The sequence below is a fragment of the Penicillium subrubescens genome (assembly GCF_028828155.1).
Source record: "Penicillium subrubescens strain IBT 31985 chromosome Unknown utg000002l_segment0_segment0, whole genome shotgun sequence".
NCBI lineage: Eukaryota > Fungi > Ascomycota > Eurotiomycetes > Eurotiales > Aspergillaceae > Penicillium > Penicillium subrubescens.
This window is the reverse complement of record NW_026643152.1, coordinates 588,574-616,115: the sequence shown is the minus strand read 5'-3', so window position 1 is coordinate 616,115 and position 27,542 is coordinate 588,574. Positions and strand designations below refer to the sequence as shown.

The 27,542-nt window shown below is 45.2% G+C and overlaps 11 protein-coding genes across 11 annotated transcripts; 4 read left to right on the top strand and 7 right to left on the bottom strand.

Moving 5' to 3' along the window:
- Positions 1–890: 890 nt before the first annotated feature.
- N7473_001689 (MFS transporter) lies at positions 891–2,568 on the bottom strand (the record flags this gene model as incomplete). Its single annotated transcript, XM_057147629.1, has 5 exons — positions 891–988; positions 1,043–1,216; positions 1,278–2,087; positions 2,172–2,417; positions 2,496–2,568. 5 exons carry the CDS (start codon positions 2,566–2,568, stop codon positions 891–893), a joined length of 1,401 nt encoding a protein of 466 aa, XP_057011283.1.
- Positions 2,569–3,340: 772 nt separating this feature from the next.
- Positions 3,341–3,846, bottom strand: N7473_001688 (uncharacterized protein; the record flags this gene model as incomplete). The annotated part of the gene is made up of 2 exons (XM_057147628.1): positions 3,341–3,640; positions 3,799–3,846. The coding sequence occupies 2 exons, from the start codon at positions 3,844–3,846 to the stop codon at positions 3,341–3,343; spliced, it is 348 nt and encodes a 115-aa protein (XP_057011282.1).
- Positions 3,847–5,458: 1,612 nt separating this feature from the next.
- Positions 5,459–6,634, top strand: N7473_001687 (SDR family NAD(P)-dependent oxidoreductase; the record flags this gene model as incomplete). The annotated part of the gene is made up of 4 exons (XM_057147627.1): positions 5,459–5,464; positions 5,525–6,106; positions 6,167–6,386; positions 6,468–6,634. The coding sequence occupies 4 exons, from the start codon at positions 5,459–5,461 to the stop codon at positions 6,632–6,634; spliced, it is 975 nt and encodes a 324-aa protein (XP_057011281.1).
- Positions 6,635–8,411: 1,777 nt separating this feature from the next.
- N7473_001686 (class I SAM-dependent methyltransferase) lies at positions 8,412–9,867 on the bottom strand (the record flags this gene model as incomplete). Its single annotated transcript, XM_057147626.1, has 3 exons — positions 8,412–9,563; positions 9,620–9,763; positions 9,820–9,867. 3 exons carry the CDS (start codon positions 9,865–9,867, stop codon positions 8,412–8,414), a joined length of 1,344 nt encoding a protein of 447 aa, XP_057011280.1.
- A 1,535-nt stretch (positions 9,868–11,402) lies between these two features.
- Positions 11,403–12,416, top strand: N7473_001685 (uncharacterized protein; the record flags this gene model as incomplete). The annotated part of the gene is made up of 1 exon (XM_057147625.1): positions 11,403–12,416. One exon carries the CDS (start codon positions 11,403–11,405, stop codon positions 12,414–12,416), a length of 1,014 nt encoding a protein of 337 aa, XP_057011279.1.
- Positions 12,417–13,005: 589 nt separating this feature from the next.
- N7473_001684 (uncharacterized protein) lies at positions 13,006–16,083 on the bottom strand (the record flags this gene model as incomplete). Its single annotated transcript, XM_057147624.1, has 1 exon — positions 13,006–16,083. The coding sequence occupies one exon, from the start codon at positions 16,081–16,083 to the stop codon at positions 13,006–13,008; it is 3,078 nt and encodes a 1,025-aa protein (XP_057011278.1).
- A 2,454-nt stretch (positions 16,084–18,537) lies between these two features.
- N7473_001683 (NmrA-like family protein) lies at positions 18,538–19,720 on the bottom strand (the record flags this gene model as incomplete). The annotated part of the gene is made up of 4 exons (XM_057147623.1): positions 18,538–18,794; positions 18,851–19,183; positions 19,247–19,403; positions 19,463–19,720. 4 exons carry the CDS (start codon positions 19,718–19,720, stop codon positions 18,538–18,540), a joined length of 1,005 nt encoding a protein of 334 aa, XP_057011277.1.
- Positions 19,721–20,348: 628 nt separating this feature from the next.
- On the top strand, positions 20,349–21,552 carry N7473_001682 (NmrA/HSCARG family protein; the record flags this gene model as incomplete). Its single annotated transcript, XM_057147622.1, has 4 exons — positions 20,349–20,609; positions 20,676–20,829; positions 20,891–21,223; positions 21,296–21,552. 4 exons carry the CDS (start codon positions 20,349–20,351, stop codon positions 21,550–21,552), a joined length of 1,005 nt encoding a protein of 334 aa, XP_057011276.1.
- A 1,519-nt stretch (positions 21,553–23,071) lies between these two features.
- Positions 23,072–24,810, top strand: N7473_001681 (cytochrome P450; the record flags this gene model as incomplete). Its single annotated transcript, XM_057147621.1, has 4 exons — positions 23,072–23,113; positions 23,192–24,358; positions 24,417–24,583; positions 24,642–24,810. 4 exons carry the CDS (start codon positions 23,072–23,074, stop codon positions 24,808–24,810), a joined length of 1,545 nt encoding a protein of 514 aa, XP_057011275.1.
- A 167-nt stretch (positions 24,811–24,977) lies between these two features.
- On the bottom strand, positions 24,978–26,036 carry N7473_001680 (phytanoyl-CoA dioxygenase family protein). The gene is made up of 2 exons (XM_057147620.1): positions 25,263–26,036; positions 24,978–25,211 (listed from the first exon to the last, which is right to left on the bottom strand). Exons 1-2 carry the CDS (start codon positions 25,992–25,994, stop codon positions 25,038–25,040), a joined length of 906 nt encoding a protein of 301 aa, XP_057011274.1. The 5' UTR covers positions 25,995–26,036; the 3' UTR covers positions 24,978–25,037.
- A 730-nt stretch (positions 26,037–26,766) lies between these two features.
- On the bottom strand, positions 26,767–27,408 carry N7473_001679 (ankyrin repeat domain-containing protein; the record flags this gene model as incomplete). Its single annotated transcript, XM_057147619.1, has 2 exons — positions 26,767–27,362; positions 27,384–27,408. The coding sequence occupies 2 exons, from the start codon at positions 27,406–27,408 to the stop codon at positions 26,767–26,769; spliced, it is 621 nt and encodes a 206-aa protein (XP_057011273.1).
- Between the last annotated feature and the right edge of the window lie 134 nt (positions 27,409–27,542).

The window sequence follows — 27,542 nt, the reverse complement described above, 5'->3', positions numbered from 1 at the left end:
CCGCTCTGGCCTTGATGAGCCACATCAGCAATCCAGATTCCCCGAATGCGAAGCCCGATAGCTTTTGCGCGAATATATATATCTTCCCAAGTGGCTCATAGAGCTCCTATTCAACTTGAAGTTATTGCTGTCAGTTGCTGTGTCAGTAATAAAACAGATTCAAAATGTAAGATTGCGCCATCCAACAACTTGAATGGCATAACAGACCTTAGAAAACCCGCATGCATGTGCTGCAATTATCGTCACATCGCTGGGCTGCGGAAAAATATGATCGTTAGGGATGTATTGATTCACTACCAGATTAAGAATATCCTCCTGGCTCTGGGAAGTGGCAGCAGGATATTCTCGGATATGCTGGCTAGGAATTATATGTTTCACGATGTTAAACAAGGCGGATATCGTACTAGTAGGTGATTATCTAGGTAGTATATTTTCCCCATTTACTTGGATCAAAATTCAGCAGGTAAACTACAACGCTCCACGGGCTCCTACTAGTATATATGTATATTGTATTATCAAGCTCAGAAAGAGCGAAATACTAAATCCCGAAAAATACGCATTGCAGGAAAGATACAGACCGAAGAATATGTACGTCATAGTACATCTTGTGCTACTTCAGATGTTCAAGTTTTGTTCAAGGTTCTAAAATGATGCATTATTGTGCAGAAGCCGACGACCTCGGCAAAATATTTTCCAAGTTGTTGAGGTCGTTAAAGTGTCTAAACCTTTCAAGGTTCGCGCCTAGGTTAATCTAAGGGCCCACCAAATCAAATCAAGCTTAAACATATTTATGCAATCATCCGTGGCAAGATAATCCCGAGGAACGAAGAAGCCTAAAAGATGACAGATGTCGTATTACATTTTCCTTCTCAGCCTTAAGGATCAATATTTCAGTTTTCACTTTCAAATGATAGGTGCGAGGCCAGAGGTATAGGTTTGCCATCAAACCATATGAATGAAATGCCGGCCATTGCAAGGCATGTCATAGCTGAGGAGTTAGCGAGAGCGTAATCTTCAAGTACTAGTAAAGGACGATGCCTACCAAAAACGATGTTCATGTAATAAAACCCAACAGTCTCAAGGAGTAGACTGGAAACTAAAGGCCCAACCATCATTCCCAGACTACAGGCCACATCGATCATAGAAAAGACACGGGAACTGCCACCGTGTGGTCCGAAGATATAAGGATCTTGGGCCTGCTTGTCTCTAACCACATCTAGCAAACTAGTAAGCAAAGCACCAGATAGAGTAGTATAAATGAATGAGAGACTGCGTACAGGTTAATTGTATAAAGCCTGCGCCATGAACAAGCATAGATACAACCCCAAAGGCTATTACACAGCCAATGAATATAGGCTTCCCGTTGGTGTCGCTGCTGGCCCATGGAAAACTGTTATTTCCAGGAATTCCTAAGAACCAGAGCAAAGGTGCAGAGCAAAGCCAACCGACTGTGGTGGGCACCTTTAGCCCAAAACGATCCCGAAGCCAGCCAAACACACCGGCTAGCAGTATGGTAGGGATTTGCAAACAGAAAAACACCATTCCTGTTGGTAAACTTCCCCAACCAAACACCAGTCGGAGGTGCACAGGAAGACTGCTGTTAAATGTGGCCATGAGCAATGAATACCACAACGCGTTTGCGAATCCAGGGATGACCCGTGGCTCTTGAAGCATAATGCGATAGAATCCCCTACTGGAAGAGTTCTTTCTAGGCAACTGGTCACTAGATAACAGATTCGTAGTTTCATCCGGGTCTATATAGTGCCGGGATTCCGTACTGGACGCAGAGGATGAAGATGAAGAAGGCTTAAGATCCCGCGGCTCGAGCATAATGAGACGAGCGATAACGTCTATTATAAGAACCGTTAAAGGGACAGACCATGTCAGCCAATAGCCTAGAAGTTGCAGTAGCACACCGCTAATCATAGGACCGCTGATGACACCTGCGGTCACAAAGGACATAGCAACCCCCATAGTTGCCCCGAGGTCTTTCGCGGCGACACTTTCCATCAAAAGCGCGAAGCCGACAACCCATGAAGCTGATCCTGTAATCCCTTGTAGAATGCGACCCAGAAAAAGGGCCCATACTATTGACGGTCAGTAAAGCCGTAGATTATGGTCTTGAGAATTTTAATAATCATCAGGTCGTCATTTCTAGGAAAGCATCTTACAGGAATGAGTCAATGCAATCAGGAGAGTGCCAGTGAAGCACCCCGCCAGCGCAATTAGGAGTGGGACTTTGCGATTAGGCGACTTATCAGCAAAATGGGCAATAATCGGAGCGGAGATGAGTGCGAAAAATCCATGGACGGCAAGTAATGCCGCGGACAAGGGTTGTGTGCGGGACTGATCAAGAGATAGACGTTTCTCAATCATATATGGCAATATAGGCACGATAAAGCCATAAAGAAAGGTTTCTTTTGGCAGAGAAAGTCAGGAAATAAATCCAAATGATATTTGTGAACACAGTGCTGACTCAAACAGGAAAGGCTCACCAGAAAACAAAGCGATAGTAATCGAAGTCGCAATCAGCCATCGAGACGAGCGCCATCCACAGCCCTGTGACATCTTGTCAACGCTGGCTGCCATAATAAACCAAAATGCTATATTGCCAACGTAAAAAGCATTACGAGAAAACCATGCGAGATAGTATCTGAATATAGTGCCTATTAGAAGAAGATCTCAATTTGGAATATGCGAGGAGTCTTCAATGGACACAGAAGTATTGGCACATTCAATGTTTGAAGATAGGGGTATATATGTACTAGGGGTTGCGTGGTTCACTTCTGACATGGGTCCTACTACAAGTTCAAGTTATTGCATATGCAGTCCTACGGCTTGGCAAAACATATCCACCAGAAGGTCTTTCTACATCCACATCAGCCAGCCACAGTGTCGATCATAATGGCCATACGTCTCTCATCGCCGCGGGGCCGAACTTTGGTTTCTTTCAATGTTGAAATGTTACTACGCGAATGCACTGATGGATACATATATGTATACTAGTAGTAATCTCACTGCATGAGATATATGTAGTACTGCATATTATACGTATTATATAACAAATAAACTCCATAACAAATGGGAAATCACCTGCAGAATTGAGGGATTTCGGAATTTCGGCATAACTGCTTTCCCATTTAGTCATCCAATCGTCGATCCCCGCTTCAATACATACATAATAACTTTGGTTCGGGCCAAGTTCGGGCCAATCATGTTGTCCTTGAGAATTCCCTTTCCATATAATGCCAGATCTTGCACTTAAAACCAATATAGCCACAAGCGAATGCATGAACCGGAGGATAGGAGGAATCTGGAATTACCTTTCCATCTCCAATCTTCACCTAACAGTGCTATTTCCAAACTTCACCCGAAACCAATGAATCAAAGGAAGTAGTTTTGCATCTGGACCCAAGTTTTCCTTAGCCTCTGATGCCGCTTTCTTTAATACGGCGGAATTCTTCGTTGTCGTTGGGATATCTCCGTAGTATCGCCCACCCGTGGCCAGCGTAAATGCGAAGAGGAGCCGATGCTCACCGAGTTCAGGAATGCCACGGCCAAAGTCCTCCCAGGAATCCATTGGAACATACCGGGACTTTATGCCGGTTACCCAGTACCATCCATTAATGTCAAGGATCACCTAGTAGATGGATAAGAGCAAAAACGCTTACCGGTCCCAAAAGATTCGGTCAGCTGGTCAAATGTCACAACATCGGCTGCGACGGCCTTGCCATGCTATTGCTCAGGGCTCAACAGAATCCCATAGACCAATTTCCCAAAGTCTCTTGTCATACTTACAAACGATGGGTTTTCATCGGCACCCCAGACAGGGGCGTGAAAGGTCATATATCCGTCAGACTCCAGTCAATAGGGAAACCCTCCAAAGACAGAGCTTGGTTCATCAAGGAACTGCTCGTAATCCAGGCCGCGTAGATGCGGCAAATACTGATAAAATGACTTTTCGCTGCGGCGTATTTGATGATGCGAGTCCTCACTGTGGGAGGGTCAGTGGGATCAGTAATTTAGTGAGTTTTGTGACTGGCCTACTTTCCAAAGGCTGGATGAAAAGTTTGCCCTTTGTCTGCTCTAAAGATGACGCAAACGAGCTATAAACGAGATATCGAACGACCACTGCCACCAAACTATCAACGATCGATTCGCCCAGATTGGGATCAGTCGGGGTGTGGTTGCGAAAGAGCTTCCCCCATTATTAGCGTGTCGACCGGGGTATTGGAGAAGGTGTGCTCACCGGATCATCCGATTTGTTATTCACAAAAGCGGCCTAAAACGTCCTCTCCATTTCCGCTTGGTTCCATCCATCGGCACGGACTACCTGGGGCCCAGTGCAGCCAGCTGCTAGCTGGCTCGACTGGCTGGATCCCTTGTGATGGCGCGCACTTAAAACCTGCCGGTTTCGTTCTCTAAAAGAGAGTAGACAACCGACCGTCCTTGGGTACCGGTGGCCCCAAATACGGCTAGGACTTTGTACTTGACAGTCATAGTGAGACAAGGAGCAAGGAAGCTAGGCGGCTGAGATAAAGGCCATGGGTGACGGAGAGTGGGAGGGAATAGAAATAAGCACGACACCCTTTTCACGGCTGCTGGAAGAGGTAATCATTCTGGAAAATGACTGCCTTTACCAGACTTTCTTTGAGCGGTCTATATGCAAACGCTTTAGCATATGTACGTGTATGTGGAAGTGTTCGATTCCCTGTACTGATGGTATTGTCCTGTCACCTCAATACACACCACTCATGCATTACATCTGGTTACATTGTGTAGACAAAACTATGAAAACACCACGTGACTCCAATGGGTCCAATTTTGGATTCTGCCAGCCTAAAACCTCATGAATTTTAATATTGGATATACCACCCCCATGAAGGCATTTCTTTGCTATAGGAATGGTAAAAATGCTTTAAAGGATAGAGAAAGGAAATCAGATATAGAATCACCCTAGTATATCAACATGTTGTTCTGATCTACAGTATATCCAACGCGTACGGGCGCGTCGTGAAGGCGGTAGGAATTGCAGAGTACTCATGATTGGATAGTTGGAATTGACGTTGGACCCGTCATCACGTGGGGTTTCCAGATTTTTTGTCTACGCACTCTACATGACCGGGAGGCCCACAGATCTCTTCACAATATGTACAACCCTCATGCACAGCTACAAGAGGAAGGAAGGTCTGAGCTTGCTTAGGAAATGATCGTCTCTTCTGTCACGATACAACGTACATCTAATACCTGGGCAGTAGCCGAGCCTTCGAGCGGGGAAAACCTGACCTTGATGCTGAGGATGCATATGTGACTTGACACGGACAGTTAGCCTGGGGTTGTTTACCAACAGGGGGTGAATGAAAGAGCGGTCAAAGACTCGAGACCCCAGGGGGAAGACAATCTACACATCACACACTCGGTTTGGGATCGTCACACAGGCGCCACAATATTCGAGGCCATGCATGTAGGTGCATATGCAGGACGGGCTACCTGCGGTTTAAAATAAATCGACTGGGACCTCTAGAGCCTTCATCAAGATAATATCATCGACCCCCTGGGACCACGACCCCTAGAGTTATTTTCGTTAACACAGCAAGGGGCCAAGATTATGGCTGCATCATTCACTACCCACAAAACGGTCTACCCGTCGATTTCAGCCTCCGCTCCAGAGTTATCTCAGAGTGGTCGCACGGTTTTGATTACCGGAGGCTCCAAGGGAATCGGATTTGCCATTGCCAGAGCCTTTGCCCAGGCGGGTGCGTTGAGAGTAATTGTGGTGGCCCGAAACTCGGGAGAGCTTCTCGCCGTCGAGAAGCGCATCAGAGAAGCTGTGTCGTTTCAGGGACAGGTTCTCCCCATCACCTGCAACCTCGATGATATCGGAGCAGTGCAATCTATGTGGGATGGCCTGCATGCTCAGCAGATCAATGTGGATGTTCTAGTGTTGAACGCGGCGACTTCGGGTACTGAGGGTCGCATGCTGCAAGAATCGGAGCAACGGTGGAAACAGACTTGGGGACTATTCGAGATGAATGTTAGAGCAAACCTGGTTTGTGCAGATCGGCTTATCAACCAGTCGATTGAAGGAAAACCCCCATCCCCGCGAGTGCGTATCCCTCTTGTCCAACCGGAGTCTAGGTGCATCCATTCTGATCAGGAAAACTAGGCCATTCTCAACGTCTCCAGTTGCTTTCTGCACGATAGCTCAGATACAGTTGGGCATGGAGCTTACGCAAGCACCAAGACCGCTCTGGCGTGTCTGTTGCAGCATTTGGCCGCAGAGATTCCGCGTGAGGAGGTCCAAATTCTCAGCTTTCACCCCGGATTCGTCTATACTGAGGGGCTACACGAGATCTGCGGACCGGATGATTATGATTGGGATAGCGGTAAGCGGCCTCCTATTATTCCCCCATCCTGCTTTGTTTCTCTAGAGAATTCTTGAACATCCGCTCATACAAGATCGGTAGATAAATTGCCGGGTAACTTCGCCGTCTGGGCCGCCTCTGCCCAGGCTAAGTTTCTCCATGGGCGGTTCGTCTGGGCCAGTTGGGATGTGAAGGAAGTAGCGGACTCGATGACGGATATTCTGGACCGTGATAGGGACTATTGGAAACTGGGAGTGAAGGGACTATGAGAGGTGGCTTTGGCCATAATTATTTTCCATTGGGGCTTGTAATTTGATAGCTATCGGTAGCTGTCAAATGAAGGTTTCAGCATCGGTCTGCCTTTCCGCGGTCGTCATGCTCCCCTTCTCGGTGTGCACATGTCAATATTTACAATATCCTTTGGTTTTCACAATTTGCTAGAAGTGTTAAACTAATGTAGAAAATAGTTCAAATTATAAAACTATTTCAAGACCGTTAGGATGAACAGCTTACTAAAGTACAAATTAAGGAAGTACCGACAACCAATCCAACATTGTCGATCGATTCTGGCCATTTTCAAAAGTCAAGAGGCCTTGGCTCGGCTTTGCGTACGGTAGCAGCTTTACTTATCGGGGACGTCTCCGGCGGGATAGACCAAACCAATATCTCTTTAAGTTCAAGTTTTATTCGCGGGCAAGGTCGGTAGTGAATGTGCAGGCCGAACAGCTGTAATGCTCTACTAACATGGATCTCATCCAAATATTAGACTATATCATAGTGTGATCTCTTAGGATCTTTATCATTTAATATTTTAGTGGTAAAAATACTCTTATTCTATAAAATATCTATCTCTATCTCTAGAGAAATGAAATAAAAATAAAATAGAGTATAATTATAATTAATAATTATATCTGTCCTCTAAAGTATAGGAATCTTTTCGTAGAGTGATCTTAAAATAATTAAAAATCGCTAAGGAAGTCGTTTTTACCATCGTATAGAAACAGATACAATGATAGTAGATCGTGTTTTTTGTCCTACTCTAGTAGCCACCGTTGATCTATCTTCGATTGATCTCTATCCTTATCAATATCATGATGATTCAATGCTATCATGAATGGTGATATAAACAACTTGAATGTGACAGTGTATATTCGCATAGCTGCCAGTGTCCTTCCAAGGAACTTTTCTTATCAGATTTCGACAAAGTTTCAGGTATAACGGCTCATTATATCAAGATATTTGACTTGATTTTTATCTAACGTTAGTCAAGCTTCAAATATACATTATACTACATAACTAGTACCTAGGCGCTAAATTGAGCGATTCAGCCCAACCGAAGCTTCCTAACGATTTATCTATATTTAAGTATCATATATCACGCCATAGGGGCTTTTAGAAGCCGTTGAATTTAATGTAGCCAGGTATATGTATGTGGTTCATTGAAAGTGTGCATGCTCCGGAAGGAGCCTGACGAATTGCAACGGGCGCGCCGAGTCATAATACTCAGTCGTGAAAGAGGGCATAGGCTATTGACCCTTCGTGAGAACAAATGTGTTTAAAATTATTGTGTGCGAACCGCTTGCCCAGTTCCACAGAAGCAAAGCTCAAATGTTGGAAACCTGAAGAGCGATCTCTACGAGACCTGTTTAAGTTTGAGGTCCTACTGATTGTTAAGTTTTGATCATTGGCTAAGATTGCACGGCGAGAGTTCTGTCCAACACTCGCTTACAAGCATTGGATGTAATTTCGTCCGTAATTGGGGCCGCTCATCTCTCCTGAGGTGGAGACCGAAGGGTTCCATTTGATAAAAACTCTGATTTAGACTTTGCTACAAGAAGCCTTTCATTTCTTTGTGAGCCTCCACTTTGCTCCAAAACGAGACCAACAGATCTGTACCTAAGAATACATTGATGGACAGCCTCCTGCCAGGAAAGAGGTCTGGGAAATACCTGAAGAAGTGGTTTTAGGTCTTGCGGCATGGTGATGAGATGGCCGCGGAAGCTCAAGCTCAGTCAAGGAAAGTTGTGCTGGCGTAGAGTTTTGTTGCTAAACTGCCCTTTCCAATCGAACCATATAGCCCACCTCCTTACAACCCTTCTGCTCATCATGGAAATAAAGACCATATTCATTGCAGGCGAATCGCCACCCAACAGGGACTCTGAAATTTTTCCATGTCTTGAGGTGATTGTTCCATAACATGAGGGCATCATCTGGATCTGTATCCGGGGATACATCGGAAAAATCTCCCACGTCAAACGTGATCGATTTCCTTGCGACCATAAACATGCGCATTAACACAGCGATGAAATCAGGCTCGGGTAGATAACCTAACGCGCCAAAACAGGCAACATGGTCAAACTCAATAGACTTCATGATTGTCGTCTGCAATGGCCCAACAGTAACCGGAGACACATAGTAGCTTAGGACTGCTGGAGACTGGGTCATCTCTGGTGAGAGGTCCACGCCCATGATACTAAACGGGGCGCCTTTCTCGTGGAGGAGTGTACCGAGCACACCCGTTCCGCATCCTAGATCAAGGACCGTACCGGTCCAATCAAAGTCCAGAGTCAACTTTTGCATGAATCGGAAATAGGGCGTAGGTGTCATTGATTCGTCATACTGCGGCTGGAAGGTTGCATAGCTGTCGATGACCTTTTGCTGGATACCTGATGCTTTGTCCTCTGTCATCATCACTGCTATCATAAGATCAAGCAATGCGGTGTGGCCCCCGGGCACTGTACTCTGGACTAATTTATCATCGATAGTCCGGCTAATTGGAGAGAAAAGATCAAGACTATAGGTTGCATCCAAGAACTCAACCCTTTCAGTCTCACAGTCAACCCAGAGATCCACACGAACCAGGGCGCCTCTGTATTTGGGCATTTCGTCAAGGACAGCCAAACGGGCAGTCTCCATGAGATCCTTCCGCAATTGTGTCCGCACGACTATGGATTCGATACCACCGTTGATCCTCTTGGCAGGTTCAAACACCATCGCTTCAGAGCCAACAACAAGGGCTAGCACAGAATACCCTGCCGCCCTCGATGAATGCAATTTTTGAAAGTTGTGCTTCTGTGTCGTATATCCTTGAGTGTGTCTTGACTGCGTCAGTAGGAACGGTACTCCTAAGACCTTCTCGCCTCCTGAGATAAGAAAATTGATAACCGCCAGTCTAACGCTCCAGTCCGCAGGCACAGCCTAGAGAGACATTAAATTTCGTCAGATTTATCGCGAGGCGTTTAGGGAGCACTAACCGTTGCAACAATAAATATATCGTAATCATCCTTCATGATTTGGGTAATGTCGTCCTGCATTGCTTTTATGTCGAACTTCCGCCTGTCTACGCGGTATCTTCCGCTGTCCACATAACACTCCGGGTCATTCAAACCTGCATTCTGCTTTGCCACGAAAAAAAGTTAGTGAATCCCTAGACTTAACTGGGTGGGAAACAAACTAATCCTGTAGTGCCCAGAGCAGGCACTTCTAAAATTGCAAGCTTCATTGGAAAAGGTAACTCAACAGCTAACGTATAATGAGGTGACGAGATACGAGTATTCCTTTGCACCCAATACTAGTAGTTATATAAGTGACCGTACATGATAGATCACAAAATCATCAACTAGATTTTCCCTTATCTCTCCTTTAACTGCTTCCACCCTTTGGATGCAATCGGTCCGTGGTGTCCTTTTAGACCTTGCCTGAAAGTTGCACAAGCGGCAAGACCGACTTAGTTGTGTGGCCCGCGCCGCATGATACGTATGTTTATAGTACCCACATAAGTGGGTTTCCTCTTCCGCACATGTGGGTCAACAATAAGCCGCCACTTTCAATAATACGTACGTACTATCCATTGTACCATGCACGCTACAAATTCATTGCCAGTACCATACGTATAACCGCGGGGCGATATTTCCACTTAAAATAAGCAAAAGATCAATGAGGGAACTGGTAATAGGCTGATATCCATGTCATGTGTATGTCTATGTATTGGTGGCTGTCGCCACAGTGGAACTCCCCCAAGCGTACATATGTGCATGAACATGTAAATACATACATGCTGTACAGAACAGGTATTTAGATACGTGTTTGGACTAGTAATGCTAGAGAGTTACTTTTTGGCATAAACCTATGGGCCCACCTGATGGACATCCCGGATTTCTTGCTAAAGGAAATGATACATATACTATAGGCGGGCCGCAGGGCGGCTCAGAGGACGGATCGGATGAGATATTCTCGATCTAGGATTTCCCCATTAAATGCGTACATCTAAATTTTATCTGACCCTTTTATACAAAGATCGAGCAGATACACAATATGGTAGATTCCTATCGTGGCCGCTCTATTTCACTTTTGAGTGTGTATCTTATCCGAACCTTCAAATCTTGGAACGGCTCTATATACTATAAGTCAAAACTAAGTATTGATTATAACTTGACACTTAAATACTACTAGTATTGATCAGTATATATAACATATACGGTATAACACTATTTCTACTTTAATCTACTTTAATGATTATTTGTATTTATATATCCTGTATATAAAATTTATACCTGAAAATACTATACATTCATTACGTTACTAATTGAATAACTTTTCATTTTTGACCTCTCTTTTGGGGCAAGTGTTTACCTATTTCACTCAAAAATTTCTAGTGTCCGAGGCCGATCTGCAGAGTACATTCAGCTCCTCGACCCATCTCCACTTTGGATCCATCGGCACTACATACTAGTACGTACATTGTAGCCTGAATCCTTCAAGGTGGGGAAGTCATGTATGTACTTCCAGCATATGATGTAATAAATAGACCAAGCACAAGATACTGAATACAACCTTGTTACATGCCAAATCTCTCATGTTGGGATGTATAGCCGAGGAAATGCCATCTGCTGTAGAAAGCACCCACTGCATGCCGGAAGGGGTGAGGTAATGGTAACAGAAGTACTATGTATATTTAATTCAACTTTCACCAGTAATCATCTCTCTTACCATCTACCCACCCCTGATTCTACGTGTTTAGCAATTTTTTACCACACCATGCAGTCACAGCAAGCTCGTCAGTTTTACCTGATCACTGCTCCGAGAACAGGATCTCACCTTCTTCTTAAGATCCTGGCACTGGAAGATCAACCCAATGTCTTATTTCGTGAGACTGGAGGGTACTTCTTTCTGCCACTAATAGTCCTAAGGGAAGAGCTGCAAACCTCTTGGAAACATCTCGACAGCCTGACCGCGGAGCAAAAGACCAAGGAACAGGAGTGTATGGAGAGTTGTCTCCGTGATTTTGAACTGCATGCCGAGAGAGCAAATATAGAAGGAAAACTTGTCATTGTGAAAGAGCATTCTTATTTCCTGACGGACCCGGTTGCACAGTCACGATTTCTATTTGGCGAAGAAAGTTTCAATGTAGAGACACCTCTAAAGTTGCAAACTTCAAATAGTTCCATCCCGGAAACATCTCACTCGGTCCACAACGAAACATTTCTGTCAGACGAAATCCTGAAAGCATGGCATCCGATATTTCTCATTAAACACCCGGCGTTGGCCTTTCCTTCGTATTATAGGGCCTTTTTGAAGGGCTACGGAGAGGAATTTACGAAGTCGATTGCAGGACAGAGGGAGTTCCAGATGGTCATGACAATGCGATGGACACGCAAGTTGTATGACTTTTACAGCGAATGTAAGGCACCCCCTGTATTCGCAAAGAATCAGGCCACATGGCCTATTGTCCTGGATGCAGATGACATCCTCTGCAATCCATCCGTCGTCACCAAACTCTGCGATATTGTTGGGATCGACAGTGATAGACTGCGCTACACTTGGGACATGAATCAGATTCAACAGGATCTCTCGGTAGAAGCATTCACAACGACACTCAATAATTCTACCACCATCGATACGACGAAGGTTGCGGGGGATATTGATCTCAGTGACGAAGCAAAAAAATGGAGGGCTGAATTTGGAGATGCAGAGGGAGAAATGATAGAGGGGCACACCCGTGCTGCCATTCCCGACTATCTATTCTTGAGGTCCCAGAGACTGAGGGCATGAGTTCATGCTGGCTGTTAGGGAAGGGCATAGAAACTTTTTCATCTTCTCAGAAGAAGGAAATTTGTCAATTATTTTGAAAACTTGGTGGATGTTCGGCATGCGTACTAGCACATCTGCGAGCATGAATGTGCAAATTAAGGAGTTAATGGGAAAAAAATACCTCGGTGAAAAAGGCTCGTCACATAATACAGGCTCCATATTTCACTGACTTGATGGATGCACTGTCCGATCCACTGGATAGGGTTTAGCGGGATCCCATGGACTAGATCCCCGAAATCGTCCTGAATCTCGATCCAGGGAGCTGTCATCATGGCCCCAATGTGGCAGATGAAGGCTGTAGAAGTCAGGCCTCATAGGAGCTCTGAACTTTCTAGTGCGGATTCTGAACATCTAGTAACCAATTTCTAGAATATAAAGCAACATACTTACGTTGGTGACTCCATGTACTAGCGTATACAATAGTTTGGTTTCTTCGGACTGTGGGGCCGCAGATTTCATATGCATGCGATGAACTGAAGTTAATATTACTAATGTAGACTCTACATAGTACAAGCTGTAGTACATACATGAAGTTATTGTATCTAGTATATCAAGATCTCTTCAGATAGTTCAGATATTTTCGCATCAGTGAAGAATCGAGGGGAGGGAACTCCAAGCCGCCAGGGTAGTCTGCCATAGCCTTTCTTGTGTTATTGGTTTGATAAAGGGGCATGTTCTCATAAAGTTCCCACCGAGTAAGTCCATCTTGCACATGTTCGGCAAGCATAGGTACCAGTGGCTGTAATCTCTCCGGTGTGTTTGCAGAGAGACGTGCGATCCAGGCTGAATATGACATGCCTTTGATGGGAGAGCCAGAAACCTCCCCGATAAGCTCCATAGTGGAGTCCATATCAACAGAAGCATGTCTGCTAGGGGGTACGATGTGGAAGGCACGACCAAGAGAATCACTAGATGCAGCGATATGTAGGATAGTAGAGTTCACATAGTCAACCGGAACAAACTCCTTGCGCTGGTTCGGTAACCTTGGATAGCAACCCATCTCCAGGGAAGCTAGTATAAGACGACTGAAGAAGTCGTCTGGGTTACATGCGCCAGTCTCGCTATGTCCAGTAATAAATCCGGGACGATAAATCACGATTGGAAACCCGCGGTCCATCAGTCGACGTAGAAGCTGCTCTGCAACCCATTGACTCTGCGCATATCCATGATCGTACGGCAGAGCAGGAAGATGCGTCATGAGACTTTCGTCCTCTTCCACTGATGTAGCACCAGTTATAAATCCCGTGGGCCCGAAACAAGAGATGCTAGAAACGTAATGGACCGCCTTGGATCTTCCCGCACAAGCAAAGCGCACAACGTTAACGGTACCAAGAGTGTTTGCCGGGCGATGAAGGGAGTAAGGCTGGGTGTAGTTAACCCTTGCACCTAGATGAAAAACGACACTTGCCCAAGCTGCAAGCTGCTTAAAGCGTATTTGTCCTAGACCAAGATATTTATCCTCTAACAAGCCAGGGAATGCCAGCAATTTGTACTCAAAGCCATCATCCCAGAGATTGTATTTGATCAAAGCAGCACGCAGCCGATTTTTACCAATCGCGGCATTTTCGGCGCGAACTAGGCAGCCAACTTGGTGGATGTTCGGCATGCGTAGCAGATCTGCGAGCATGAATGCACCCACAAAGCCCGTAGCCCCAGTAAAGAAGATCCGGCCCTCAGTTTCATCAAGCCAATTCACTGAGCTACCGGGAGTGGGTAAATCATCAGCAAGCATTGTATCACCCACCCAGATATCACTCTCGTTGCGGATGGTCTCAAAAATGCCCCCCTGGCGCTGATCAATGAGGTTAGCTAGGGCTTCAAAGGTCGAATTGTCGTAAAGACTCAGAAGAGATATCTCAGATGAGAAGGCCTTTCGCATTTGGCCAATCAAAAGTGATGCTTGAAGGGAAGTGCCGCCTAGCTGGAAGAAGTCATCGTCATTCCGATAGGATGCCACGGGATTAGCTAAGATATTTGCCCAAAGACCCGCCAAGGTTGACCGAGTATCCTTGCACAGTGAATGAGAAATGACATGCAACTGGTGTTGGGATTTCCATCGCTCGCAAAACTTGTCCTCCAAGGCTTTTCTATCCACTTTGACATGACTGTTGAGAGGTAGTGTAGAAACTAGCTCCAACTGTGGAATCATATAGTCTGGAAGAGTTGTTGCTCGTAGTGAGTCCAATGCCTCAGTGATATCCGGAGGGGATTCTGGATCAGCGGGAGTCACGTATGCAACCAGAATGGACCCAGCGCCCTCCTGTGGGATTTTGATCTTAAGGGCCACGGCTTCCGAAAACTGGCCGGTTTGTAGCAAAGCATTCTCAATAGCCCCAAGCTCGATACGAAACCCTCGAACCTTTACCTGATGATCACGACGACCAATGTAGTGAATTTGGCCATCAGAGTGACGGCGCACAATATCACCGGTACGATAGAATCGAGTTGGCTGACCAGATGCATCGAGAATAGTATCGATAATAACAAATGAGGCCGCGTTCTTCTCGGATTGGTTAACATAGCCAGAAGAGACACCAGCACCCCCAACCCACAACTCGCCTTCATCGCACATCATGCCTGACTCATCTGCAATATACGCGATAGTCTGCCCAATAGGCATACCGATGCTCACAGAGCCATTTTCCACATCCTCTTTAGTGACACGATGAGCCAAACAAAAAATGCAGCATTCTGTCGGGCCGTACGCGTTAATCAGCGTCTTTGGGGGACCTTCACTAAAAATGGTCTTGATTGCAGCCACATTAGCTGCTTCGCCTCCGATGAAGCAAAGTCGCAACCCAGAAAATGCACGAGGGTATGTGGATGCAGCTAGGTTGAGAAGCGCAGTAGTGGTGGCCATAACGGTAATCCCAAGCATATCGATATGCTTGGCCATAAGAGGCAAGTCCAGCAAAACAGGTTTGCTCAGCACCGCAATAGAGGCTCCTCGAAGTAATGGAGCCCAAACGTCAAACAAGGCAACATCAAAACTGCTATTATTGACGTGGGCGACAACGTCATCCTCGTGCACGGGCTCAAATGGAGCGTGGAAAACGACCTGAAGAATAGACTTCGCGTTAATCTGAACAGCCTTGGGCTCGCTGGTTGTGCCTGATGTGTGGATGATATGGGTGCGATGAGAGAGTTCAGTCACAATAGGAGATTGTTCACTTTCGGAGGATTCAAGTGCGGCCGTAGAGGGAAAGTCATCAATACAGATTTGAGGCTCTGGTAGGTCCCGGGTCTTGTTTGCGTGATCCACGATGATGGATCTTGAATGGAGTTTGTCCAGTCGACTGCGAATCTGCTTGTCTGGGAGGTTTGGATCCAAGGGCACACAAGTGCCTCCAGCATATATAATGGCCATCTGAGCGACGACATCGGCAAATCCATGCTGAACAACAATACCAATAGTCTCTTCGGTATTCATTGTACCAAGTTGTCGCAGCTTTTGGGCGATTTGGCAGGCTTTGACATGTAGCTCGTTGTATGTGAAGGAGACCTGGCCATCAAAAACAGCGAGGGATGTGGAATTTCGGTGGACTTGATCGTAGAAGAGTTGACCAAGTCCTCGATTGCTCTCACACACGACCTCATATTCCGTCAAATCAATTTCATTTGAAGGCATGTTGTTATGTGTCATGGGCAAAATCGGAAGCGGATGATAAGGAATATGCAAAGAAATCTTTTCTGAAATTCTGCAAAGCAAATTCTAGCATCGAGCTTTGAAACCATAAGGAATTACCTTGGGATATAAGTACTATGCAAGCTCTGCCCTATACTTTGAGCCCGTCTTGACATCTGTACTACGGTATTCGTTTACCTCTCCGCTCTAGCTCCACATCCATAGTGCGTATTTATTTCATAGTAACTTGAATATGACCAAAAATATACCTTTTTTGTTCTTTCAAAGTTACAAAGGGTTTAGCTAATGAAAATACCTACCGAAACGGTGGGGTGGTAGCCAGCTCACCGACATAGACGGGCTAATCCGGATTTCCAAAATGCTTCTTGAAATTATCTTCTTAGGTTGATGATTCAAATGTTCTTGTGGGTAGAAATATACCGAATAAAAAATTCTAGGTGTCTATAATATGCAGCCCAGCCACTTCAGTTACCAATCACTGGTCAGATGCGTAAATTGTATTTTCTTCCAAGTTTTGGTTTCCAGCATTTTAAGCAGAGGTGATACATAGTGCATATGACATACTACACATTTTCTTCATGTAATTCCATATCTACTAGCGGTAACTTAGAACAATAATTGAACAAGTTAGTATACAAGTATCATACATGTACAAGATATCTGGATGTAGTAAACTACATACGGAGTAATAACATTCAAATGGGTAAAAACAAACTTTAAGGTTCATAGTGGATCCCACATACGTATCTAAGTGATTTAATGTTGTTGGGAAGTGTGGCTAGCTGAGCGATGATCGTAAATGTCGATCTTGAGGGAAGATACGCCGTACATACATTTCCTTGCGTCCAGTGGTATTATCCTATCACAACCTAAGTGGGACCCATAGTCCGTCCGCTATCGTCTGAAGATCAATTGAGGAGTTGGATGAGGCTGCATGTGTAGATCTACCATTGTATCGGATTTGCCTTAAAAATATGGTATAAAAATTTTTGAAAGCTAAGAAAAGTCGAATATGTTCCAGATTACAAGGTAATGAAGCTCTACTGGTCGTGAAGCTAAATAGGCACGGAATTTTAATGAATTAATTGAATGATCTCCAACATAAACTTAGCAGGAAACCCTCTCCTGTCCCTCCCCATACAAAATTGCATGGGGAAAGGATCGTTAAAATGGTCCCGAAGACTTTTATGATCCCAGTGACTCTTACCCTTTTGAGCTGATGAGGCAGGGGAACCTTGGAAACTGCATGTTAATGAGCAAGTTGCATATAGACGACAACGATCTGTAGACCGTCACTTCGAATGTTCCGGTGCATGTTTACTTCTGTACAAGCCGGGCCATACTAAACCGGATTTCCTTACTATCACTGCAGTGGCAAGTATGCAGTACATATATCACATATTATATGTATGTGTCAACTCTGGTGATATCCGTATTGGCTCGTACTAGTCATGGCCTATCGAGGGTCCCAATGGTTGATTGATTGTCTAAAAAGAGTGTCTGTCCCACGACCCTGTTGAATAGGTGATCGTGGTGACTATGTGATCTATCAGATCTACACTGCATGTTACGATACAGTTCTTTCCGATATGGCCCGATTTACCATACAAACACTATGGCAATGTGGACAGGGGCTGAAAGCACACTAACACTGAGATAGTGGTAAATTACCCCATCTCAGGTTGACAGTATGTACTAGTAGTGGGTCTGCCGAGCAACATGCAACATCATGATCATTAGTATTCCTTTTTATATAACAGTACTCAAGTGCTATAAACGTAGTGGAGAGACATTGATGTATCCATAGATATATCCATGGATGTACTCGCATACACATGCGTGCTAGTGGTATCAATTGATTCAAAATGTTCGGAGTGGTGTGGGTAACGTCCAACTTAAAGCGACGGATATTAGATTAATATTGATATCAATTAATTTAGTCGGTATAAGTCACCACATTACTATGTAGTATTAAGGCCGCGATGCTTCTTAGTAGATGTGATGTGCTCAATATCAACGGTTTGTATGGAAGAAGATAGTAAGATTTAACGAAAATATCATACTTGGGGGAAGGAAAGAACAGGAATGAGGGACTTAAACTATTTATGTATAGGTGGACACGTCCTGATTAGTTAGGACGTGATACGGACGAATGAGTCATTCATCTAAGTATATAATAGGATGAATAGTATATGACCAGATGAATAGCCTTACTAGTAGGGTTCGTGTATTATAGGGTTGTCACAGTAGACACCATGTATATTGAGTGTGATTTGACCCGGACTTGGAAAAGGCAAGGAAAGAATATCACTAAGGGTGCTCTTACTGAATATAAATCTTGATCTAAATGATGAAAAAGATACTGAAGAAATAAAAAAAGTTTTAATCTTCCGTTATTGTAGTGGATCTGTCATGACTCGCACTCCTATGGCATCTTCACGACACAAAGTGGATCTTAAAAAATTCTTCGACGGGCATCAATCCAGCCCGAGATCCAACTTTTCCTTGTGCCTCAGCTGCGGCTTTCTTCAGCTCGTTTGCTGTGTCCGTTTCAGTAGGGACATCTCCGAAGTACCGTCCTCCGGTGGATTGAGTGAACGCAAACAGAAGCCTATGATCGTCCATTTCGGGGATCCCACGGCCAAAGTCCTCCCAGCTGGATAATGGCACATATCGAGACTTCTTGCCGGTCACTAAAATCATTCAATTAGAAGTGTTTTGTTGTTTTTTTTCATATGTTACTACGTACCCTTCTGAAAGACATTTGTAAGTTGTTCAAAAGTCATCACGTCGCTGACGGCTGGGATGGACTTTCCATTCCACTTCCCTGGGTCAAGCAGGATACCGTGAACAAGGTCTCCAAAGTCATTCCCAATACTCAAGAAAGACGGATTCTCGTCGCTGCCCCATACCGGAACACGTAGGGTCAAATAACCTTCGTCGTCTGGGATACTTGGGAATCCTCCCCCTACTTCAGCAGTGGGCAAATCAAGGAATTGCTCGTAGTACCAAGCAGCATAAATGCCACAATGGAATTCGAAATGGCCACAGGACTTCGCGTACTCTAACGCTTGATATTTCACTTTTTTGCACAATTAGATTCTCTTTTCTAGTGACACGATAGGTTATGAAAAGAAATGCTTACTCTCTTGTGGCTTAATGAACAGCTTCCCATTGGTCTGCTTCATGGACGAAGAGAAAGAGCTGTAGACCAGATTTTTGACATTTGCGGCAATCAAGCTGTCCACAATATTTTTACCTAGATCAAATTCTGTCGGTCCGTTTCCGGGCGCGAGAAATTGCTATGATTTACCAAATAAGATACACGAAAACAGTATCGATGAATGATGGAGATTCTCACCGGATCATCAGAGTTTGTGTTGACAAAAGCGGCCCAGCTTCCAGTAAAGGCTTTAGTGAGCTCATCCTGATTCCAGCCATCGGCGTGGATGATCTCGGCACCTTCAATGACGAGTTGCTTGCTAGATTTGGAGTCGGGATGGCGACTGATGGCACGAACTCGAAAGCGACCTGCCTTGTCGGCCAGGAGCGCCCGTGCAACGGCACCTGCTTGATTTCCAGTGCCAAAGACAGTTACTATTTGAGGGCTCACAGTCATCTTGAATTTTGAAATCGAGCTGGCGGGTTTGCTGAAAATTTGGGATTGAAATGATGAATGTGTAGGTTATTGTGGCTTGCGCATGACTTATAAATCAGATCTGACCAGTGCACCGAAAAAGAAAGGAAAAGAAAAGAATTGTCTGATTACCTGATCTATCCAGTATTACCACACATCTTCCAGCTTTTCATATATAATTCTGCGGTATAAACATCAAGGTGTCCAATTTTCGCGTATTTACACATGTGCATGCAGGTGGGTCACAAAATCAAATACATGGGCTATACAGCCTTGTATTACTACTAGTATTCACATACTCCACCCGTCCCCACCCACTGCGACTTAGGAGCTAAACTACAATAGGAAAAAGTTGGTGCCTGGGTGCCTTCAATGTCGCACTGAGCTCTTTTCAATGTCTGGCTGACCTGCATCCTGGGCTTTCTGCCAACTTACACTTAGCTTCCAAGTTTGCTATTAAAGCTCAAACCTTTCCAGCCCAAGTCAAATTTGACTACCAAACGTGGATCTCTGAAAACACTTCCAAGTATTGGTACATGTCATATTAATTTCGAAACAAGACTCGATAACCCGAAGTTTATCTTGATACTATTTATACCACGAAGGTAAAATGGCTATTGAGCAAAAGGTTGTCACTGTCTTCGGAGCGACTGGACTGCAAGGCAATTCTGTTGTCCGTGCACTACTAAGAGATCAAGTTTCCAACTTTCGAGTTCGAGCGATAACCCGAGATCCTGGATCTGAGAAGAGCCAAACGCTGCAGAAGCTCGGTGTCGAAGTCATCAAAGGAGATGGATGGAGCAAGGATGATATGTGCAAAGCATTCTCTGGTTCGTGGGGGGCGTTCGTGAATACCAACTCTGACGATCCAGTAAATGGCGACTTACTATCTTATATTGTTGATTGTTCCTTGTGAATATGCTAATTTTCATTCCAGATATTTAGCAACCCGAACGTGCCTACTGAATTCGATCTCGGGAAGACCATTGTTGATGGCATGGTTGCCGCAGGAGTCAAGAGCCTCGTCATCAGTTCAATGAGACCAGCCGGGGAGGCAACCGCAGGGAAGATGAAAATCAAAACGATGGACAGTAAGTAAATCCATCCTCGATAATACAATAGCAGGAGTTGACAAAGCGATATATGAAACAGTGAAAGCTGCTATTGCTGAATATGCCCAAAAGACGGATCATTTTGAAACAATTTCTTTCATCCACGCAGGCTGGTATTTTGAGTTATTTCTGTCAGAGATAATGGCTAAGGTCCACCAAGGATTCCCATACTTTCCTGATGCAGATGGGTATCTAAATCTCGTTATGCCAAAGTGGGGAAATGACAGCGGTGCGCCCTTCATCGCGATTGAGGATGATTTTGGCGACCTTGTCCATGGAATCATGCTTGATCCAATGCGCTGGAATGGGAAGATAATTCAGGCAGTAAGCGATATTCAATCTCTTCCTCGGTTTGTCCAAATATTCTCCGAATGTAAGTGACTTCGGTTTTATTAAGAAACCCGAAACAGTTCAGCAGGCGTGCTGACAACTTATTTCGACCTAGACACTGGCAAGAAGGCACGATATGTCCCACTTCCATCCTGGAAGAATCTCGGCGAAGGTATTCCTGAAATGGAGGATGGTAGGTTGCTCTTCGCCTTTGGCGAGGCGACCAACGGCCGGTACTTCGGAGAGGACTCCTGCACGGATATACCCATGGAATTGAAAAAGCTGGCATTTGCAGCACAAGGAAAAGCTACATCCGGCGCAAAATTGGCATCCCTAGGCCCATGGTTTTCTAAAAACTTTGGAACACAGTAGAATTGAGACGATTTGCTGTAATCCCTGTTAAGACAGTCAATATCACTCACCCATGCAAACGTATTTCGAATACATTAGTCTTTCTTTACGTAGTTTCGAATGTGCGTTTGCTTACATGGCTAAGAAACTCAATGTTTCCACTGTGTCATTTCTTTCAAGTCCCGGCTCAACATTCAAGCAGTACGCCCCAACCTTTCTCAGTGGTCATATAAGTGGGTCAGGTATTTTGCTAATCTGAAGATTCGCAAGACGGGACGGGACGCCACGGCCCTTGTGGAGGCCCACTAAGCACCGAGCCGTGTCAGCTGGCCTTCCCAGAGTCCCAGTCCTTTATTCAAATGTTCCTTACATATAGCTTGAGTAAATACATGCGTCTATACTCCGTAGATTCGAACCAATGGGACCTTGACGAATGAGAAGATTGGTCATTCGCACGCTGCCGAACTTTTCCGCTGTGCGGGAAAGATGTGTCCGTATTTTACACGTATTTTACGATCAACTCCTTGTACACTTAGACATAAACAGTGTTTTCCTTTACTTACGATCTTGAGCGGGGCAAATGCAGATATACCGATGCATCTCGCGATCAGGGCAGTGTAACCCGATCCATAGCTTCACCGCCAGTCTTCACGTGAAAAAGCGATATCGCGATTTCAAGGGGGCTTTTTCAGTTGACTCGATTGGACAAACCCCTTTCGCCCCTTGTATCCACAATGCAGATTTTATGTAACCACAATACGATTGATAAGCTGGGCGAGTATACACTACCTTCGGGAACACTTGGTACTGATCATGACATAGTATACAAATCCCTCTCAATATTACAACCAATAGCGAAAACAGCCACTACCCTTCTGATTACTTTTCTTTTCCTGGTCTCCACTGCCAAGGCGTTAGCGCCGATCTCTTCTTGACTGGACCCGCCCCATGTTGAGGACCACCGTAGACTACTTTTTTGTAATACTACGTCAATCAACATTTCATCGTCTGATATTCAGCTGTGAAACTAATATTACGGGGGGAGTATACGTTATCATACACTGTGCATCCTTCGACAGCCCTCAGATTACTTTCGGTCAATCAATTGAAGATCCGCGCTAACGCCTTGGTAGTGGGGCCCGAGAAAAGAAAACAGGAGAAGCAGATTTGGTTACACAGCATATACAGATGGACATGTACAGTACTCCGTAGACAGTAGATTAGTGGTGTTTGCCCTTTCAGCTCAGCCGCCGGGCGTTACATAATGAATTGTTTGTATGTTTGTTTGTACCGTACATACTACGCATCTGCATTAAATTACCAGGACTCGGTCACTAATACTTAATCCAAGATTCGAAAGCGGAGAGACAAATGACATATTCAAGTTGGAGCAGAAATCAACACGGAAAAGCGCAAGAGCGAAAACGCCAGCAACTCAGACCATTAAGCCCCGAACTGATACCGAGGTAAATTCCTGTCTGGCCATCTCCAAGGGCATATATACTGAGGATTCCATATGCATATACTAGTATTCGACATCATGATGGTTCCGACTCAATTATTTGGAAGTATACTAGTCTCAGTAAGGTCACTTGAGTTTCCCAAATGCCAGTGGGAAGCAGACACTATTTGAACACTGCTAATGCAGATTTCTGTTCAGTGGGTGTTGTTTCATTTATCACGCGCTTTGTATAATATCTTCTTCCACCCCCTTCGACACTACCCCGGTCCCAAACTACTTGCCGCGTCCCAACTTCTGAATGTCTATCACATAGTCAAAGGAGATGGCTCCAAGTACACAGCTGAACTTCATGAAGCCTACGGAGATGTTGTCCGTGTCGGTCCAAACGAATTGTCATTCATTTCCCCATCTGCGAATAAAACAATATACGGCGGAAGACCTCAAGAGGGAGAGGTTTTTGAGAAAAACCCAATTGCAAACTTGCAAGGCACGCGCGAGATTCAGAATATCTTTTTCGCTCCATCTAAGCCCCATGCACGATACAAGAAACTGATGGCACCTGCATTTTCGGAAATGGCCATTAGGGAGCAAGAGACCATGCTTCAACACTATACAACCCGTTTAATTCAAGCCCTTCGGGGAGAACGTGCCAATGCGGCGGGGGAAGCATCGAAAGAAAATGAAATTAGCGGGTACAAGGGGAGGCAGATGTACCCCGATCAGCAACAGATTGTAGATCTTTCCGCTTGGTACAATTTTATCATCTTCGATGTCTTGAGCAGCTTGGCTTTCGGGCAGTCTGTCGGCTGTCTTGATCAAGGCTGCTGGCATCCTTGGGTCTCATCCATTTTCAACGCTATTATTAACGCCACGTTCCTCGAGGCTGCTCATCGTTTATGGCCTTATCATCTCGTCTTCGACTGGCTAATCACTCCTCGTGAGCTGAAAGATGACTACGCATCCCACCTCCACTATACTCAGGGGGCACTGAAGAATCGAAACCAGGAAGACAGTGCTCGCAAGGCAAATTTCTCTTCGTTCATTCAGAAAGGCATGACAGAGGAAGAACTGTTCGATAATGCGAATATTGTGGTGACAGCTGGTGGAGAGACCACGGCAGCAACTTTGTCAGCTACAACCTACTATCTCATGCATAACCGCCCCAGCTATGAAAAGCTTGTCAAGGAAATTCGAGAAAGATTCCAATGTGAGGGCGATATCAAGCTGTCCGCTCTAGGGGATCTCAAATACCTACGGGCGGTGATAAAGGAATCCCTTCGAATTCACCCGGCGATTGCAATTGGTCTGCACAGACTGACTCCAGCAAAGGGGAAATTTATTGATGAACACTGGGTTCCTGGTGGTGTATGTTTTAATACCCTGTTCACAGTTTCTGAACATTGATAATCTGATTGATCTCTAGACGTGGGTAGCAGTGGCAAACTTGGCTGCATGCCGCAACACTCGGTACTGGAAGAATCCGGACAAATTTGTCCCGGAGAGGTGGCTTGGTGACCCTGAATACGCGTCTGATAACCTGGATGCTGCATCACCCTTTTCTATAGGGACAAGAGCATGTATAGGTATCAAGTATGTATTCTTCCCTACATCTTGGGAGCCACATCTGTACTAATAACTTGAAAAATAGCCTTGCGAACGCAAACATGCGTCTCATTCTCGCCCGTCTGCTGTGGAATTTTGACCTGGAAGGCCAGTCAGACAACGTCGACCCACAACTTTTTAAAGAGCATGGGATCTGGAAAGGTACCCCGTTGAAAACGAAGCTGGTTGACATACGACCTAAGAGTTCATTATGAATGAGGCAGGTGACCGAAACTATGAACAGGACAAAATTTGAATCTTTCTCAGCAAGCACACTACCCCGGAAAAAAAGATTGAAGTCCGAAGAAGGCAATATTTATCGGGAAATAAGAACAAAACTTCTCGTCCCATAAGATGATGAAATGCAAATATGGCTGTAGGGTGGAAATTGAACAAAAGAAATGGATAGCAATTCAATGGCGTAGTCTTTAAGATACAATAATCACTTAGTCTCGCCAGCCTTGAGTTCAGTCGGAAGGCCCAAAGCCGTCCGAGGGTCGTTCAAGTCCACCCATCCCAGGAATGGCTCAGATGGTGCAAATCCTAGTCTGCGACAAGCTTCGACTGAAAGTCCCTGGAGCTTCTCTTTCGGTACTGTCAAGTACTGATTTTCCTCCTATGATGGACGTCAGTCGGAGGGCAGACGTATTAAGAGGTCAAGTCTCACCTGTCGCAAAAAGCCTTTCGTCATAAAGGCAGAGAATATCATCCTTTGCTCTGACATGGTGGTATTGGCGGACCCTCCGTGGTAACATGACGCGAGCATGAAAAAAACATCGCCTGGATTCAGCTCCACGGGAACAGTCAAACTCTCATCAGGCGCATTCTCAGGCCCCCACAGGTGCGAGCCGGGGATGAAACGAGTTGCTCCATTTTCCTTGCTGGTGTGAGTGGCAGCGACGAAAATGCCCACCCCCGTGTCTCGGCCAATAGCATATTCCTCGGGTGCAATCCTAGGCAAATGATTGTGATGGCCCATGTCATCTCGATGGAGCTTTTGTGCCTCGCCCCCTGGTTGGTTACGGATTGAAACAGCGGCATTAAGCTGTGGCTGGGCATCGAATGTAACCTGTTCACTCCCGTACCAGCTGGTAAATCGAGATGTGAGAAGATAGTCACAAATGGAACCGTAGAGAGGATCGCAGATGATGTTCTCTACGAATGATGGAGATTTGGCTGCGAGGCCGGAAACCACCTGTGACTGTTTGGCAAAGATCTCACCCCTCTCACCGAGATGATCACCAAAATGAGGTTTGACCTCTTCTATGACCGCACCGAGTATTTCGGGAGACATGAAGTTGCGGATGACGACACCACCATTGTGTTTTAGGATAGGAATGATAGTGTCCAGAGTTGCAGATTCCCTTTCCAGCACACGAAGCTCAAATTTAGGTGTCATGGTTGAACAGCATGTATCGATATGTATAAATATTGGTAGGGCAAAATGTAGTCGCTTAACTGAACTTCTACTATAGATGTACTTCCCATTTACGGTGCCAAGAAGGCATATGGATTACAAGTGGCAGTGCGGAATTCACTCACTTCACACATGTGGGCATTGTCGTCACTGATTCTCAATTGCTTTTACGTAAAAGCCATTATCACTCTTGGTAACACAGCGCAATATGTATATAATACGAATTGATCCATTTTTCCGCAGATTATCGAAACTTTTAGAAAGTTCAATACCGAAGTTTGTTGTTGTTGTTGTTTATATGTTTTTTTTTTTTTTTTCGGGGATCTGGCATGCATGCTGTACAGTACACCTAGGCATAGCCCCACATAGATATAGTACAAGTGGACCCCTGTCCCACTGCATCGTTGTAATTCCAAGGTTTGCATACATTACATACAGATCTCAGCTCCTCGATCGATGGATCGATTGATCGCCACATTATTACCAGAAATCATTGATTCTCCCCACTCTGGCCTCTCGTACATATGTACATGAAGAGATATAGCCTCACCCAGGCCGTGCATGAGAAATGAATCAAAAGCGAGTGTGTAGGTCGCTGCGACAATAGATTGGACCCACTGCGACATTGTATGATTGGTTGGAGTGGGGCAAGTGGGGCATTATCGCAGTGAGCTCCTCATTTATTACAGTAATTTTAGCCGGGCTACAAACATGCGGTGAAGCGGCGAACGGCAGTACTTGGGTTCACAATGGCTCATGGTTGATCCGCCCCCGACCCACTTCGCGCGTCCACTCGCCATTGTCTGGGCCGCCCCAGGTATAAGTTAGAGTCCTTTGAATCCGCATCAACACACCCAGTCGCAAGGAAGAGCTTCACTACCAATTCGTGGCCATGCCAGGCAGCAACATACAGCGGCGTCCAACCGTTCGGGTCGTCCTTAGAATGCAAATCAACGAGTTCAGTTTCGAGTAAAAGTTTCACAACCGCCTCACGACCTTCCCACGCTGCCCGGAATAGCGGTGTCTCGTATCCGACTTTGGAATTAACATCGACACGACGAGTCTCAAGTAAGAGTTTCACCACCGCTGCGTGACCATGTTGAGCAGCAGCGAGCAGAGGTGTCTCGCCCTTAGAGTCCTTGATATCTGCATCAACAGATTCTGTATCAAGTAGAATTTTCACCACAGCCTCGTGACCATTGTATGCGGCCCAGAACAGCGGTGTTCGGCCGTGAATATCAGTAATCTCAATATGACTTCCATTGCTGATACTGATAACAGCTGTTGCCTCGATCCCCCGTTCGGCCGCCCATAGCAGAGCGGAGCTTTTTTGGTTCAAGGCATTCTGCTCTGTAGGAATTTATACCATACCGAATGCAATTTCCTCCCAAGTCATTTATATAAAGAGAAAATGCTTCGCCGCCATATACAGTACCACTCTGTCTATACTTTCCAAGCCTAATTCCGACAGAAGTTTATTATCATATCCTTAACTGAATGGCTTGGCACTCCTATTGTACTGAGTACAAG